Source organism: Pangasianodon hypophthalmus, chromosome 27 (genome assembly GCF_027358585.1).
Source record: "Pangasianodon hypophthalmus isolate fPanHyp1 chromosome 27, fPanHyp1.pri, whole genome shotgun sequence".
Taxonomy (NCBI): domain Eukaryota; kingdom Metazoa; phylum Chordata; class Actinopteri; order Siluriformes; family Pangasiidae; genus Pangasianodon; species Pangasianodon hypophthalmus.
The window spans coordinates 14202005-14213873 of record NC_069736.1 but is presented as its reverse complement, the minus strand read 5'-3'; the positions used below and the strand labels follow the sequence as shown (position 1 = coordinate 14213873).

The following is an 11869-nucleotide window of genomic DNA, read 5'->3' as shown; positions in this document are numbered from 1 at the left end:
TAGGTCTGGTTTTGTACCAGCATCAAGCTTTTTTTGTTGCCCCATTGGCTGGTTTTGGTCTGGGTTTGGGTTTAGGCTTGGGCTTGTAGGGACATTGAGCTTTTTTGTTGACCAACTGGCTGGTTTTGGGTTGTTGTTAAATCTGGGTTTGTCAGGACACCGAGCTGCTTTTTTTTTTTTTTTTTTTGGGGTTGGTTTTAGTTTTAGGTCCGGGTTTGTAGGGATGTCGAGCTGTTTATACTGATTAGTTGGCTGGTTTGGGGTTGACTTTAGGCCTGGGTTTGTAGGGACACCAAGCTGTTTTTATTTTGGGCTGGTTTTAGGTCTTTTCTGTGTTGACTTTAGGCCTGAGTTTTGTAGGGACATTGAGCTGTTTTTATTGACCAGTTAGCTGGTTTTGGTTTGACTTTAGGCCTGGGTTTTATAGGGACAGAGCTTGCTGTTTTCAGTGTTGGCTTTAGGTCTGGGTTTGTAGGGACAGAGTTTGCTGTTTTCTGTGTTGGCTTTAGGTCTGGGTTTGTTGTAGGACCATTGGAATGGGTTTTGTCAGACTTGGCAACCTTGCAGCGACGAGCGCACCGTCGTAGTTCGAGGGCTAGGCTAGCTGTCTAGAGCATTCGAGATGTTTATTGTCTATGAGAAGGGAATTCGCTTCGAGCTATCGAAACCTCAAGGGAAATCTCAATAATGGGAAGGAGCGCGAGCTGCTCATGTACCTGTCCTGCAGCACGCCTGCGTCTGAAGCGAACCTGAAGCTAGCCTGTTAGCCTGCGCGCGACCCATCTGCAGCTGTATAAATACTGACCCCAAAATGGTGAGTTGACGCTTCCAAGCAAACCTGGCTAGCTAGAAAACCCAGCACTTATCTACTTATATACACACTCAACACTTAATATTAATATTTTTTTATGTAAATATATTTCCATTTGGTAGTATATTAGAGCTGTCTGACGTTAACTGTTGTCTTTTCTCAGCAAAAATTATTTCAGTATTTTGAGCATTTAAAAACAGGTCTTAATGTTAAGTTAGCAAGCTGCTAACTCAACCTAAAAGCGCAGTTTGCTATTTATTTTGGATTTAGGGAACATTTTTTTTTTTTTTATAAAACTGAGGTATGTTGAAAGCGTCATTTTGTGTTAAATGTAAGTTCTATATTAAAAACTCAGTGTGTAGGAAGTAACGTTACAGCATTACAGTACTGGTGAAAGTGAATAGCTGCGTAGCTGCTGTGTGTTGATGCAGCTGGTCGACCTCAGAGCACTTTCTAGCTGGATTACTCAGTATTTCTTGGATTAAAACCCAATAAACCCTCCAATATATTATAACCAAGACAGCATTATTATTATTATTATTTATTTATTATGTCAAAAAATGTTCTGTTCTACCTAAGACTTTACCAATATGGCCAATATCTATGCCATCCAAATTAAAAGAATAGTTCATAGTGTGCTCTGAAATCAAAATTGGTGTTTTAATGCATTTAATAATTGTTCCTTAGAGTTATGGACACTAATACAATAGTATATTTTTAAAAAAATTATATTTATATATATATATATTTGGAGATATTCCCATTTTAATTTTATAGATTGTCACTTGTGGAACAGTTATTTTGATGACTCATCCTGTACTAGTCTCGTGTTAATCCAATGAAATGCTGTGGACGGGTATGTGGGCGGGTCTTGCGCTTACAGTAGTGACTGTTGAGCAGCAAATGTGGTTCCTTAGTGAGTATTTGGCTGTGCGTTTTCCCATATTCACTTTTCCAGCTATCTCTTGCTTGAGGAAAAATTGGTTGGTGTTTGAAAGAGGTACAAGTTTGTTTGGATGTTTGCGAGTTGGCGGCTATGTGACAAGACACTTTTCAGAGGAGTGTTTAATCAAATTTGGGTTCTCCGATCCCGGAATGTCTCATTACCTCAGATGTTTCTCCGTGATGACCCTTGCGGCTCTCCGTAAGCAGCAACCTCAGCTCAAACATGTTCGGCATAACTCGGAAAACATGCAACATCTCGTCATCTTGGATATGGTCCTCCTTAAAGTCAACAGGCGTGGGTGAAGACGGCAGTGAGAAATCCTCCACAGTGAAAAAAGGCTTTTGCTGAACTCTACCTCATTCACTAAGCTACTGTAAAGTTTGTTTAGATTCCCCGTGGGTGTGGCATGTCTCAAAATCTATTGTCTGAGTAAATCAGTCAACACACTGTCACTCTGATATCCTGCTTCAGTAGGAAATACATCAACATATGGAATCAAATCATGACTCTTACACCGTTTCATGGGGACTTTAACCGGAAATGAAATGGACACAATTTATAACCTACTCCGAATGTAATCCCAGCAGTTCACTGTCTGTTGTTGGTGGGTCCGGAGCCTATTGGAGGAACACTGGGAGAGCAATGCGAATACACCCTGGGTGGGACGTCAGTCCATTGCAAGGCACCATTTACACACGTTCACACTGAGGGGGAATTTAGAGTAGCCAATCCACCTACTGGCTGAGAGAATGTGGGAGGAACTCGGAGGAAAACCACATGGACACTCGGAGAACATGCAAAGACAGCAACTTGAGCATAGCCAGATTTTCATATACTTGCTCTAAGTAACATCCGTAAACTCTGTAATCTTGTTTTTTTGAATGATCAGTTTTGTTCAGATTTTTTGCCAGTTGTTTTTTTTTTTGCAAAAGTATGAATACATGGACCTTACTTAATATGTAATTATTGTCTTAAGCAGAATTTTTCCACTACGTCAGAATTGTAATGCTCGTGTGATATGTGCATCATGAGTTTTATGACTGACAGCTCCATGAGTAATTTTGCTTTCCTTGTACCTGAGCCAAGAGCAATGAGTGCATTACACGTGTAGAAAGTCTAGGGGCAAAACTGTGCAAATGAGCGTTAGAAACCTGTTATTTTTGGCATGATTATCGTTTGAAAGCCACGCGAGTAACATGCCAGGAGTGTTTTGCCTATGCAAACTAAACTGCATTAGTCCACCATCCAACAGCAGAGTTTTTTTCTTGTAAGAAGTAGGAAGTTTGTATTCTACAGAATCTCCACTTTGCATAGGACCACATCACACAACTCCATCCTTGATTATTTTCCAATGAGAGCAACTCTGCGTGTTGTATTCCTTACATAATAACATATGAAGCAGTGATCATATAAAGGTTTGTTGTGTCATGTAACCCAAATGTTCAGATCTAAACTGGTCTTTTTCTTTGTGCAGGTGTTCTTGTTAAACCCTCTGGAGAATCTGAAAACCTACATAAGCAACCGTCCACCACTGGTCATATTTATGGTCAGTGTAAGCGCCGTGGCCATTACATTCCTCACGGTCGGATATTTCTTTAAGATCAAGGAAATTAAATCGCCTGAAATGACAGAGGTAGGAGGTGCTTGTTTGATTTTCTTTTATTTTTTTCAATGCAATCTTGCAATTTGGGTTAAACGAATATGAATCCCAGTATTCAAATGTCACAGATGTGGACTTCAGCACAAGAGCATCCTAGTGCTTTTAATCCCAGTGGCATGTTTACAGTAAAGAGGGTATTAAATACACGTTATCTTCCTGGTTAATAATGAATTAGTAGATAAATGGATGTGGAGCAATATTAGGTAATGTAATATAATAGTAAAACAGCAAGCCAGCTGATAAGAGTTATCATTCAGTCCACATCTAGCCCACACTGTTTAACTCTCCTATAATCAACAACCAGGAAAACATTAACAATTTTATCTACTCTTTCAATATTACAATATTCTTCAGTATCAAAAAATGCATGTTTACCTGACCCTGTCTTGTTGGGACGTGTGAAAAGGAAATTCAACAATCATTGTGTTGATATGGCGTATCATAACTCAAAACACACTGTGCATGGTTGTTACTTAGGCTGTTTAACCACAATTGTGCTTTTTCATTAAGTGTAACTATTGCACTAACGAGTGACTAGTCACATATCAGGATCGTACATTGACTTTTTATTGTATGCTAGAAAAAGCTTTAAGTGTTAAAATATAGTTGATCTGCGGGGTCCAAGCACATTTTGCAAATATAACAATTGCCAGTTCTTGCCAAGTTACATAGAACACTAGAGAAATCATAGATCTAGATCAAATCAGGATATGAGATGGTCTCTCAGTTCAATCCCTGTGCTAACAACTTACATGTGGTCTGCATGATTCATTTTAGGGAAGAAAAATAACAAGAAGTAAAATCCAGACCCAAAAAACAAACAAAAAAAAACAATAGGGTTCCACCACCTCCAGTGCTTGGGCCCCTAATAAGAAAAATAACTGGATTCCTTAATAATAACAACTTGGTGTTAATCCCCATAATTTGTACACATAGTCATTTCAACTGGGAAAAACTGTGGACAGACTAAAGATAAATGTGTGGAATTTATAAATCTGAGGTTGAGCAATATTTGGTTAGAGATATGTACACCGCACACAAGTTCTTTCACAAGGGTATGACTGATCATTTTTTGTATTAGAACAGGATGAGTATGGTCACATTCCGCAGCCCTGCAAACGCTGCCTGTCAGGTCAAATTATGTTGGTAGTTTAACCATGGGGAAAGTCCTCTGAAAAGAAACCTTAAAAGGCAGCTGTCTTTCTTCTACCTAATAGGTGTGAGTGAATGAGAGTGAGTGAAATGCTGCCCAAAACTTTAACCTTTTAAATGGAGCAATGTGGAAATGGAGATATTTTGTATCAATAATTGTTGACTATTCCAGTATATCAAATAACCAATGATCTGCACACTCCTTAGGACTGGAACACCTTTCTACTACGTTTTAACGAGCTGGACTTCTGCATCTCAGAGAACGAGACACTCAAGCATGGCCTGAACGAGTCGACGACACCAGAGAGCACAGTGACAAGCAGCCAATCACGCACCAGCACCCAAGCGCCATTACTGCTGGAGGATCCGGGTCCTATTAACATCTCCGTCACCATTACGCTCACCCTGGATCCTCTGAAGCCATTCGGCGGTTACTCGCGCAACATCACCCACCTGTACTCCACCGTGATGGGCCATCAGGTTGGCCTGGCTGGTGAGTGTGTGGTACAGTATTTTTTTTAAGGCTGTGTTCTGTATTTTTCCCTGCTTAATAAAAATTCTGTTCTTGAAGCTTAAAATGAAACTGCCACTATGCCAAGGCTGTTGCTTTTCTCAGGTCATGTTATTACAGAGAATGGAAATGTACCCAGACCGTGACATTCCTTGTAAAAGACACTATAAACAAAAATCTGGCACTATTCCCAGCCTGTATGTTGGCCTCTTCTTAAAAGGTCAGGAGGAAAACAAGAAGAAATTGTTTGTGCCTAATCATGGATATAAATAAGCAAAAAAAAAAAAACAAACATAAGATTAAGTGTGGGAGCTAGGTGGTTATTGATTTTTCCAGCTACTATTAATAATGCCTTACTTGTGAAATCTCAAACTGAAGAATGGTTTGGTTTTAAGCAGTGTGTCCTTGTTAATGAGTGATAGCAGACGTGTGTGTGTGTGTGTGTGTGAGTGTGTGAGTGTGTGTGTTTTTTGGAACAGAATAGCCTTCTTACTGGAAGCATCAGTTCAGTTGAAGTCAGACTGAATCATTTCTGCATGTTATTTTCTGTTCTTCAGCCAAATGCAGAGCAGCTAAAACAACACTGCCGGATGTGTTCTGCCTATATGGAGCTTTTGATTATGTCTATGTGCATGTTTTTGTGTGTGATTGCGGTTGTAGGCAGGGAAGCTCACGAAGAGATGAACATCACTTTCACTCTGCCTGCCTCCTGGAACTCGGACGAGTGCGTTCTGCACGGACGTTGTGAGCAGGTGGTTTTTAGCACCTGCATGACCGTCACTGCCGCCAGCAACGTCTTCCCCGTTACAGTGTAAGTTCCTGTTTGAACTTGCCATGCTGTAAGTCGACATCACTGTAAACAGAACCTTTATTTATCCTGTAATTTGGCATCATTTGCTTCAAATATTGACACAGGTTTACACTGTTGAGTCAGTGATGTTAGTGTGGTGCGCACTGAATAGCCAAGGCTCTACCATTGCGTCCGTCAATACCCAGGTCTAAATTAAACAAAAGGAGACGCTAGTCTTTGTGACGGTAAGGTGGGTCGTTTTAATACAATAGTGATAAAGTAGGCTAATAATACCGAACATATATCTGTGAAGGAAAATGTTTGTACTTTCTTTTATTACCGGAGGTTCTGCATTAAAAGGATCTCAATTTAAGTCTTAATATAACAAACAATGAATAATATATTTCTCTTATACCACAGCGCTGTTGAATTCTCAAATCTTATTTGTCAGAATGTGTTGATTCATAGGTTTTTATTAATGCACTCTTTCTAATACATTGCATTCTTTCTAATACATTATCATTTCTGTAGTAATAGCTAATTCACAGAGACCTGTATGGCAGAGGATAACAATAAACAGATTAAAAAATGTGATGTTATTTAACAAATGACTTGTGATCATTGATCTGATGAAGATTTCTGTCAGAAGATGTTTAATTAGAATTTATGGTCGGAGCTTTGTAACAGCCAGAGGTAAAAATGTAAGTTTATAAGTTTTAAGACGAAGCAAAGGACATTGCATTTTGCAGTGTCTCTGTAACAAGCTGCATTTGTCCTGTTTTATTATAACAGGAACTATTCTTTTATAAATAAAAAGCTGTAATCAGCAATCTGCTGTGGTTTAACATTTTGGGATGTGCTATTATAAGAAAATGTCAGGGTATTAATGGCCCTTGGCTTCACACTGCCATCACACTATTTCCTCATTTGTTTATTTTTCCTATAACAGTATGCCCCCTTACTTGTTTAACAAACAGTGCCATTTTCATTGAACAAGTGATTTAGACAGGCAAGATTAATGATTGAAAACTTCAATCACACCTTGATAGTAGCAGACAGACATGCAGTTGTCATGATCAACTTAATATTTTTCCCACCGTCTTTTTAAACATGTCTGAATGGTGACTGAAGCAAAGCACAGCTCCATGAAAGCATTATGGTATAAGGATCAAATTATACACTATATATATGTTTATACACCCACCACCATGCTTCACAGTTTTGATAAGGATTTAATGCTGCAAGTTAGTGTTTTGTTTTCTTTGCACCACACATTGTTCTTGCAGCGCTCTGGAACGTCCAGGTGGTTGTTATGAAACTTGAAACTGATATCAGTGTTATTTTCAGGAGAGAAGAAATTTCCTCCATGATAAGCTCTCGTGAGCACAGCTAAGTGTAAGACTGTTTGTTAACCGTCACGCTCGTTCTTTGAAGCTTGACGAGTCTGTGGCATGCTGTTTGTAGGACACACACTTCTAAGTTTTTCACATTCCAATAGTCATTCAGTAAAAAGCTTAGGTCTTAGGTCAGTTAATTGTAGGTTGAATGTAGCAAGACCTCTAAAGCATTAAACTATACCAAGAAGTGCATAAACCGATACCATTTTGCTTTCTCCATCGTGCTTCACAGTTGCAATAATGATTTGATGTTGGAATTTAGTGTTTGGATTTTAAGTTTCCAACCAAACATCATTTTGTCCTCCAGGCAGCCACCTCACTGTGTTCCAGAAACGTACAGCAACGCAACGTCCTGGTACAAGATCTTCACCACAGCGCGGGACTCGGACACCAAATACACACAGGACTACAACCCTTTCTGGTGTTACAAAGGTGCCGTTGGGAAGGTGTACCACACTCTGAACCCTAAACTCACAGTCATCGTACCAGAAGTGAGTCACAATTTTCTCTTCCCTTCATGTAAATGGGTCTTGGTGCTAGTTTAATTATTGCTTATACACTTTCCAGAGAAAGCAATTGCATAACCACGTAATAGGATTTCAGCAAAGTACTTTAATGCCACGGGGTTACAGTGGACTTTAGCCAATTTGTCTGACTAACTTAACTGGATTGAATTGCTTTTCACCGTATTATTGAGCTTTAAGACTCCTCTTTCTGCCTTTCTAGGACGATCGCTCTCTTATCAACCTGCACCTAATGCACACCAGTTACTTTCTGTTTGTGATGGTGATTACAATGTTCTGCTATGCAGTCATTAAGGGTAGACCTGGCAAAGTAAGACAGAACAACCCGGATTTCTGTCCAGAAAAGGTATGACATGTCCTTTTCCTAGATTTTTTATTAAAAAAAAAACTTGTTTAGAACATCATCAGTACACTTGTCTGTGTAGTATATTTGTTGAATTTAGCTGTTCAGTCCATGGGTATGAATGATGTTGAATCTGATTGGTCAGGAGGTGTTAATTTTCTAAAACAGCAGCTCTGACAGATGCATCACTGCTATCTAATTATTTCTTTTTTTGCTTGCTCATGCAAATACCCAATGAGCCACACAAATTGCTCTGCTCCTGCCTGGTTAGCATTACCTGGCTAGCCTGGGAAAACAGGTCTCAGCAGCACCACTATGCTCACAAGATTTAATGGGTGAATAAACAATTAATATGGCTTGCTAAGCTCACAGCTTAGGCTTGTGGTAGGGACTGAATTAAGGTGGTAGCCGAACTGTCTCTTTTCCAACGTGCATTCATCTGTGGGCTTTCAAAAAAATAAGAAAAATGCACTGAGAGCCAAGTGTACCTGTGGCTGAACTGAATCATCTGTCAGTTACTCCAGTGTGACTAAATTATATACACATTTTTGTGTCTGCATTCTGCATGTTTTTTTTTTTTCTGCACGGGAGCATCATCAGAGGTGTGCGACCGTGCACAGACGCAGCTTAGAAGGACCTGTGCGCTCCACATAATCTAAGATTAATAATATTAAAAATGTTAAAAATGTGTATAATTGTTGAATTTTTCTGTAAGGAGATGTTTTCCGCTTCATGATGGACCGCTGTTGATTATCTTCCTATAATAGCGCACCCCTTAATTGTAGAATACTGATGTTGTAGAATTTTACATGCTTACTCTGTGTTTTTCAGGTGGCCTTGTCAGAGGGATAAGAATGATCATAATATGGAAAATATGGACTGAACTCGTTCAGCGTCAGACTGGAGAATCTGGAATAAACCATATCGGACGTGGAGGAGGGGAAAGTGAAAAACTCGTCACCTATTGAACCCAGGAGGAAGGTGACAACAAACTGTGATGCGAATCTCTGCAATGTTGGGTCACTCCAACCAAAGACTTTCAAGTGCCTGTATCTACTGTGTAAATGCTTGTAGGACCCTTATATTCAGTACGGAAGCACTTTGCCTAAACTCCCCCTTCCCCATGTGCCACAAAATATGTGAAGAAAAGAGACGGAACGAGTGACAGAATGTATGTGTATTATCATTCAAACATCACGTTTGATTTTTAATTTTTTTTCCAGCACCGTTTTTGTCAGTTGCACACAGAATATCCCACTTTCTTATTCATATCACCTATGATAATTGTCCATAGCGTTCCTGACTGTTTGCTTTTTTTTTTCTTGTTGTTGCTCTTTTTTTTGCTTTTTTGAAGCTCGTGTAGTGGCACTATCAGATTTCAAATGGACTGGCGTCTAGAGAATGACCTGGAAAGCCAGCAGACTGCTAGGCGATGATTTATAATCTAGATTTTTTTTTTTTTTTGACACAGATTTTTGCTTTTTTGTAGGACATGTAGTGTGTATGTGTGCTACCTAGATGCCAGTAGGTGTGAGAGTCATTTAATAAAAGAAAAAAAGACTCCAAGGCCTGGATTTGGCTGGACGATGCTCCAGTCACAACTGAAACGGAAAGAGCCGTCGTCGATGGATTCTCCGATTGGGACTGATTCATCACCTCTCAGATTTTCACGTTGGTTCACGTACAGGTAGACTGAATGACAGAATGTACAGCATTCATGAAATTCACACATACAATTACAACCTTATTTAAAATGTGATGTAAAAAAAAAAAAAAGGACTTAGTTTTATCATGTGTAATCTATTACCTCAAAACATTATTGCTTCATTTTATTTGGACATGAAATAGCTTGGGGAGGTTCCTGCAAAATTTTTAATACGTTACTCAGAAATTCATTCCTCTTGTCTGTTTTGCATTACATATCATTTGTCTTTAGTCTTTAAGCCTGTTGGCTAATGCCACATATGAAGTGCGATATGATTCTGTAACAAATCGTCCATGTTAGTGTTCACATTCGACAGTGCAATTATTTAATCGTCTGTTGTAGATGGTTAGAATAAGAGAAAGGAACTTTTACGAGTATGATGGTTTCAGCAGCTTTTGCTTTTGCCTTGCTCTTTCATTTTTTTTTTTTTTTTTTCTTCACCTGCTCTCATAGTAGACTGCCTTAATGTCCCTTCATTTCCCTTATGTGTCAGGATTAATGCCGACCTTTTGCTTTCGCAGATGTTTCCCGTCTTTAGAAAGCACCAGGGTGGTGGCCTGTAAGTGCAAATGCATTAACAAAAAAAAAACAAAAAACAATGCAGCAGCAAATCAGAAATCACAACAGCAAAGCCAATAACACAACAAATCAGAAACATATCAACAATAATTGGCTCATCGGTCTGATAAACCCGGAAAGAGTAAGAGGAAAATATGAACCTAAATGAATCTTACTTGATGCGTTTATTCATGTTTAATTTTATCAAAGGCATTCATATGCTTTTTTTAAATATGCTGTTATGTTTGCATGGCATTAATGAGTATGCTGAAATCTCACCTAAAGGAAGCCACGTTTTTCAGAAGAAAGAATTATTCTTTAGTATTGTAACATAAGTAATTTCAAATTAATTTTTTTTTTTGCTAGAGTAACTGGATAACAGTTTGAAAAAGTGCAATTCTTTTATTTTCTTCTTAATAGAAGTAGTCATACGCATATGCTGTGTCCAATCAGCAACAAGCATGTGAAGAACGAGGAACCATTTTGAGTTAATGTTGACGTGTTTCTGATTTTGCCGTTGCTTTTTTTTTTTTTTTTTTTTTTTTTTTTTTTTTGCTTGCGCTTAGTCCTGTTTTGCAGTTTGGGTTAATAATATATTAGGCTCATCCGACACAAGCAACCATTTTTATCTTGTCTCTTTCGCTAGCCGTTCCCCAACACACGCTGTCCAACCACTAACGTGCCTTTGCACTAATCATCCATGTAAATATCACGCCTCACTCAAAACACCAGACAAACTCCACAACTGAACTGAGCAACATTTCACTTATAAATAAATAGCAGGTCAAATGATTTCATCTTTAGCCATAATTTAGTGTTAAACCCCAAACATCAGTTCACCAGTTTAGTTAAGATTAATTATGCTATACAAAGGATGTGTTTCAGAAAAGCAATACTTCATATTTAAAGCATCTTTTATTACTTGTTGCTTATATAAATACATTTCTCAGTTTTATGATGATGATGATGATGATGATGATGGAAACCTGAGTTTTTAATTCGATTCAATTTTAATGCGAATCCAAAAAAAAGTAGAGTAGTTTAGAAAAGCTGTTTTAAAAAAAAAAAAAGTGGAGGATAAAATTATTTTGTTGGATATTTTCTTGAAATGTGTAATGGATTTTCTGAATGTTGCCTTTTTTTTTTTTTTTTTTTTTTTTTTTTTTTTTGGATCATATTGATCTGTCCCCTTGTTTTCTTTGAGTGAAAATTATTTCATTACACAATTCTCTAGTTTCAATTCTATCTTTATGCCCTTAACATAAGTTGCTATTCAGAAGTGTGTGATGCCATTTGCAATCCTTTCACATGTCTTAATGCATGATTGTAAATGTCCTACCTGCTGACCAGTCCCTTAGAAGACAATCCCTTTGTTTCTGTGCTGTTTGTAAATGACTATAGGCACATGCTTCGCTAAATAAAAATCAACTAGAAAAATGAGTGCTATCACGTGTCATGATTATGGTTTGGTT

General features: G+C 38.3%; 1 protein-coding gene across 1 annotated transcript; it reads left to right on the top strand.

Annotated features, from left to right (window-relative positions):
- The first annotated feature begins 442 nt into the window (after positions 1 to 442).
- tmem248 (transmembrane protein 248) lies at positions 443 to 11521 on the top strand. Its single transcript, XM_026921697.3, has 7 exons — positions 443 to 814; positions 3232 to 3390; positions 4777 to 5062; positions 5741 to 5891; positions 7575 to 7758; positions 7994 to 8137; positions 8966 to 11521. The coding sequence occupies exons 1-7, from the start codon at positions 812 to 814 to the stop codon at positions 8984 to 8986; spliced, it is 948 nt and encodes a 315-aa protein (XP_026777498.1). The 5' UTR covers positions 443 to 811; the 3' UTR covers positions 8987 to 11521.
- The last annotated feature ends 348 nt before the right edge of the window (positions 11522 to 11869 follow it).

What these genes read in the sequence shown, in the direction of transcription:
- tmem248 (XM_026921697.3), top strand. An exon ending in AATCGCCTGAAATGACAGAG is followed by an intron (nt 3,391 to 4,776) that starts GTAGGAGGTGCT and finishes CACACTCCTTAG; the next exon opens with GACTGGAACACCTTTCTACT. An exon ending in CGGATTTCTGTCCAGAAAAG is followed by an intron (nt 8,138 to 8,965) that starts GTATGACATGTC and finishes TGTGTTTTTCAG; the next exon opens with GTGGCCTTGTCAGAGGGATA.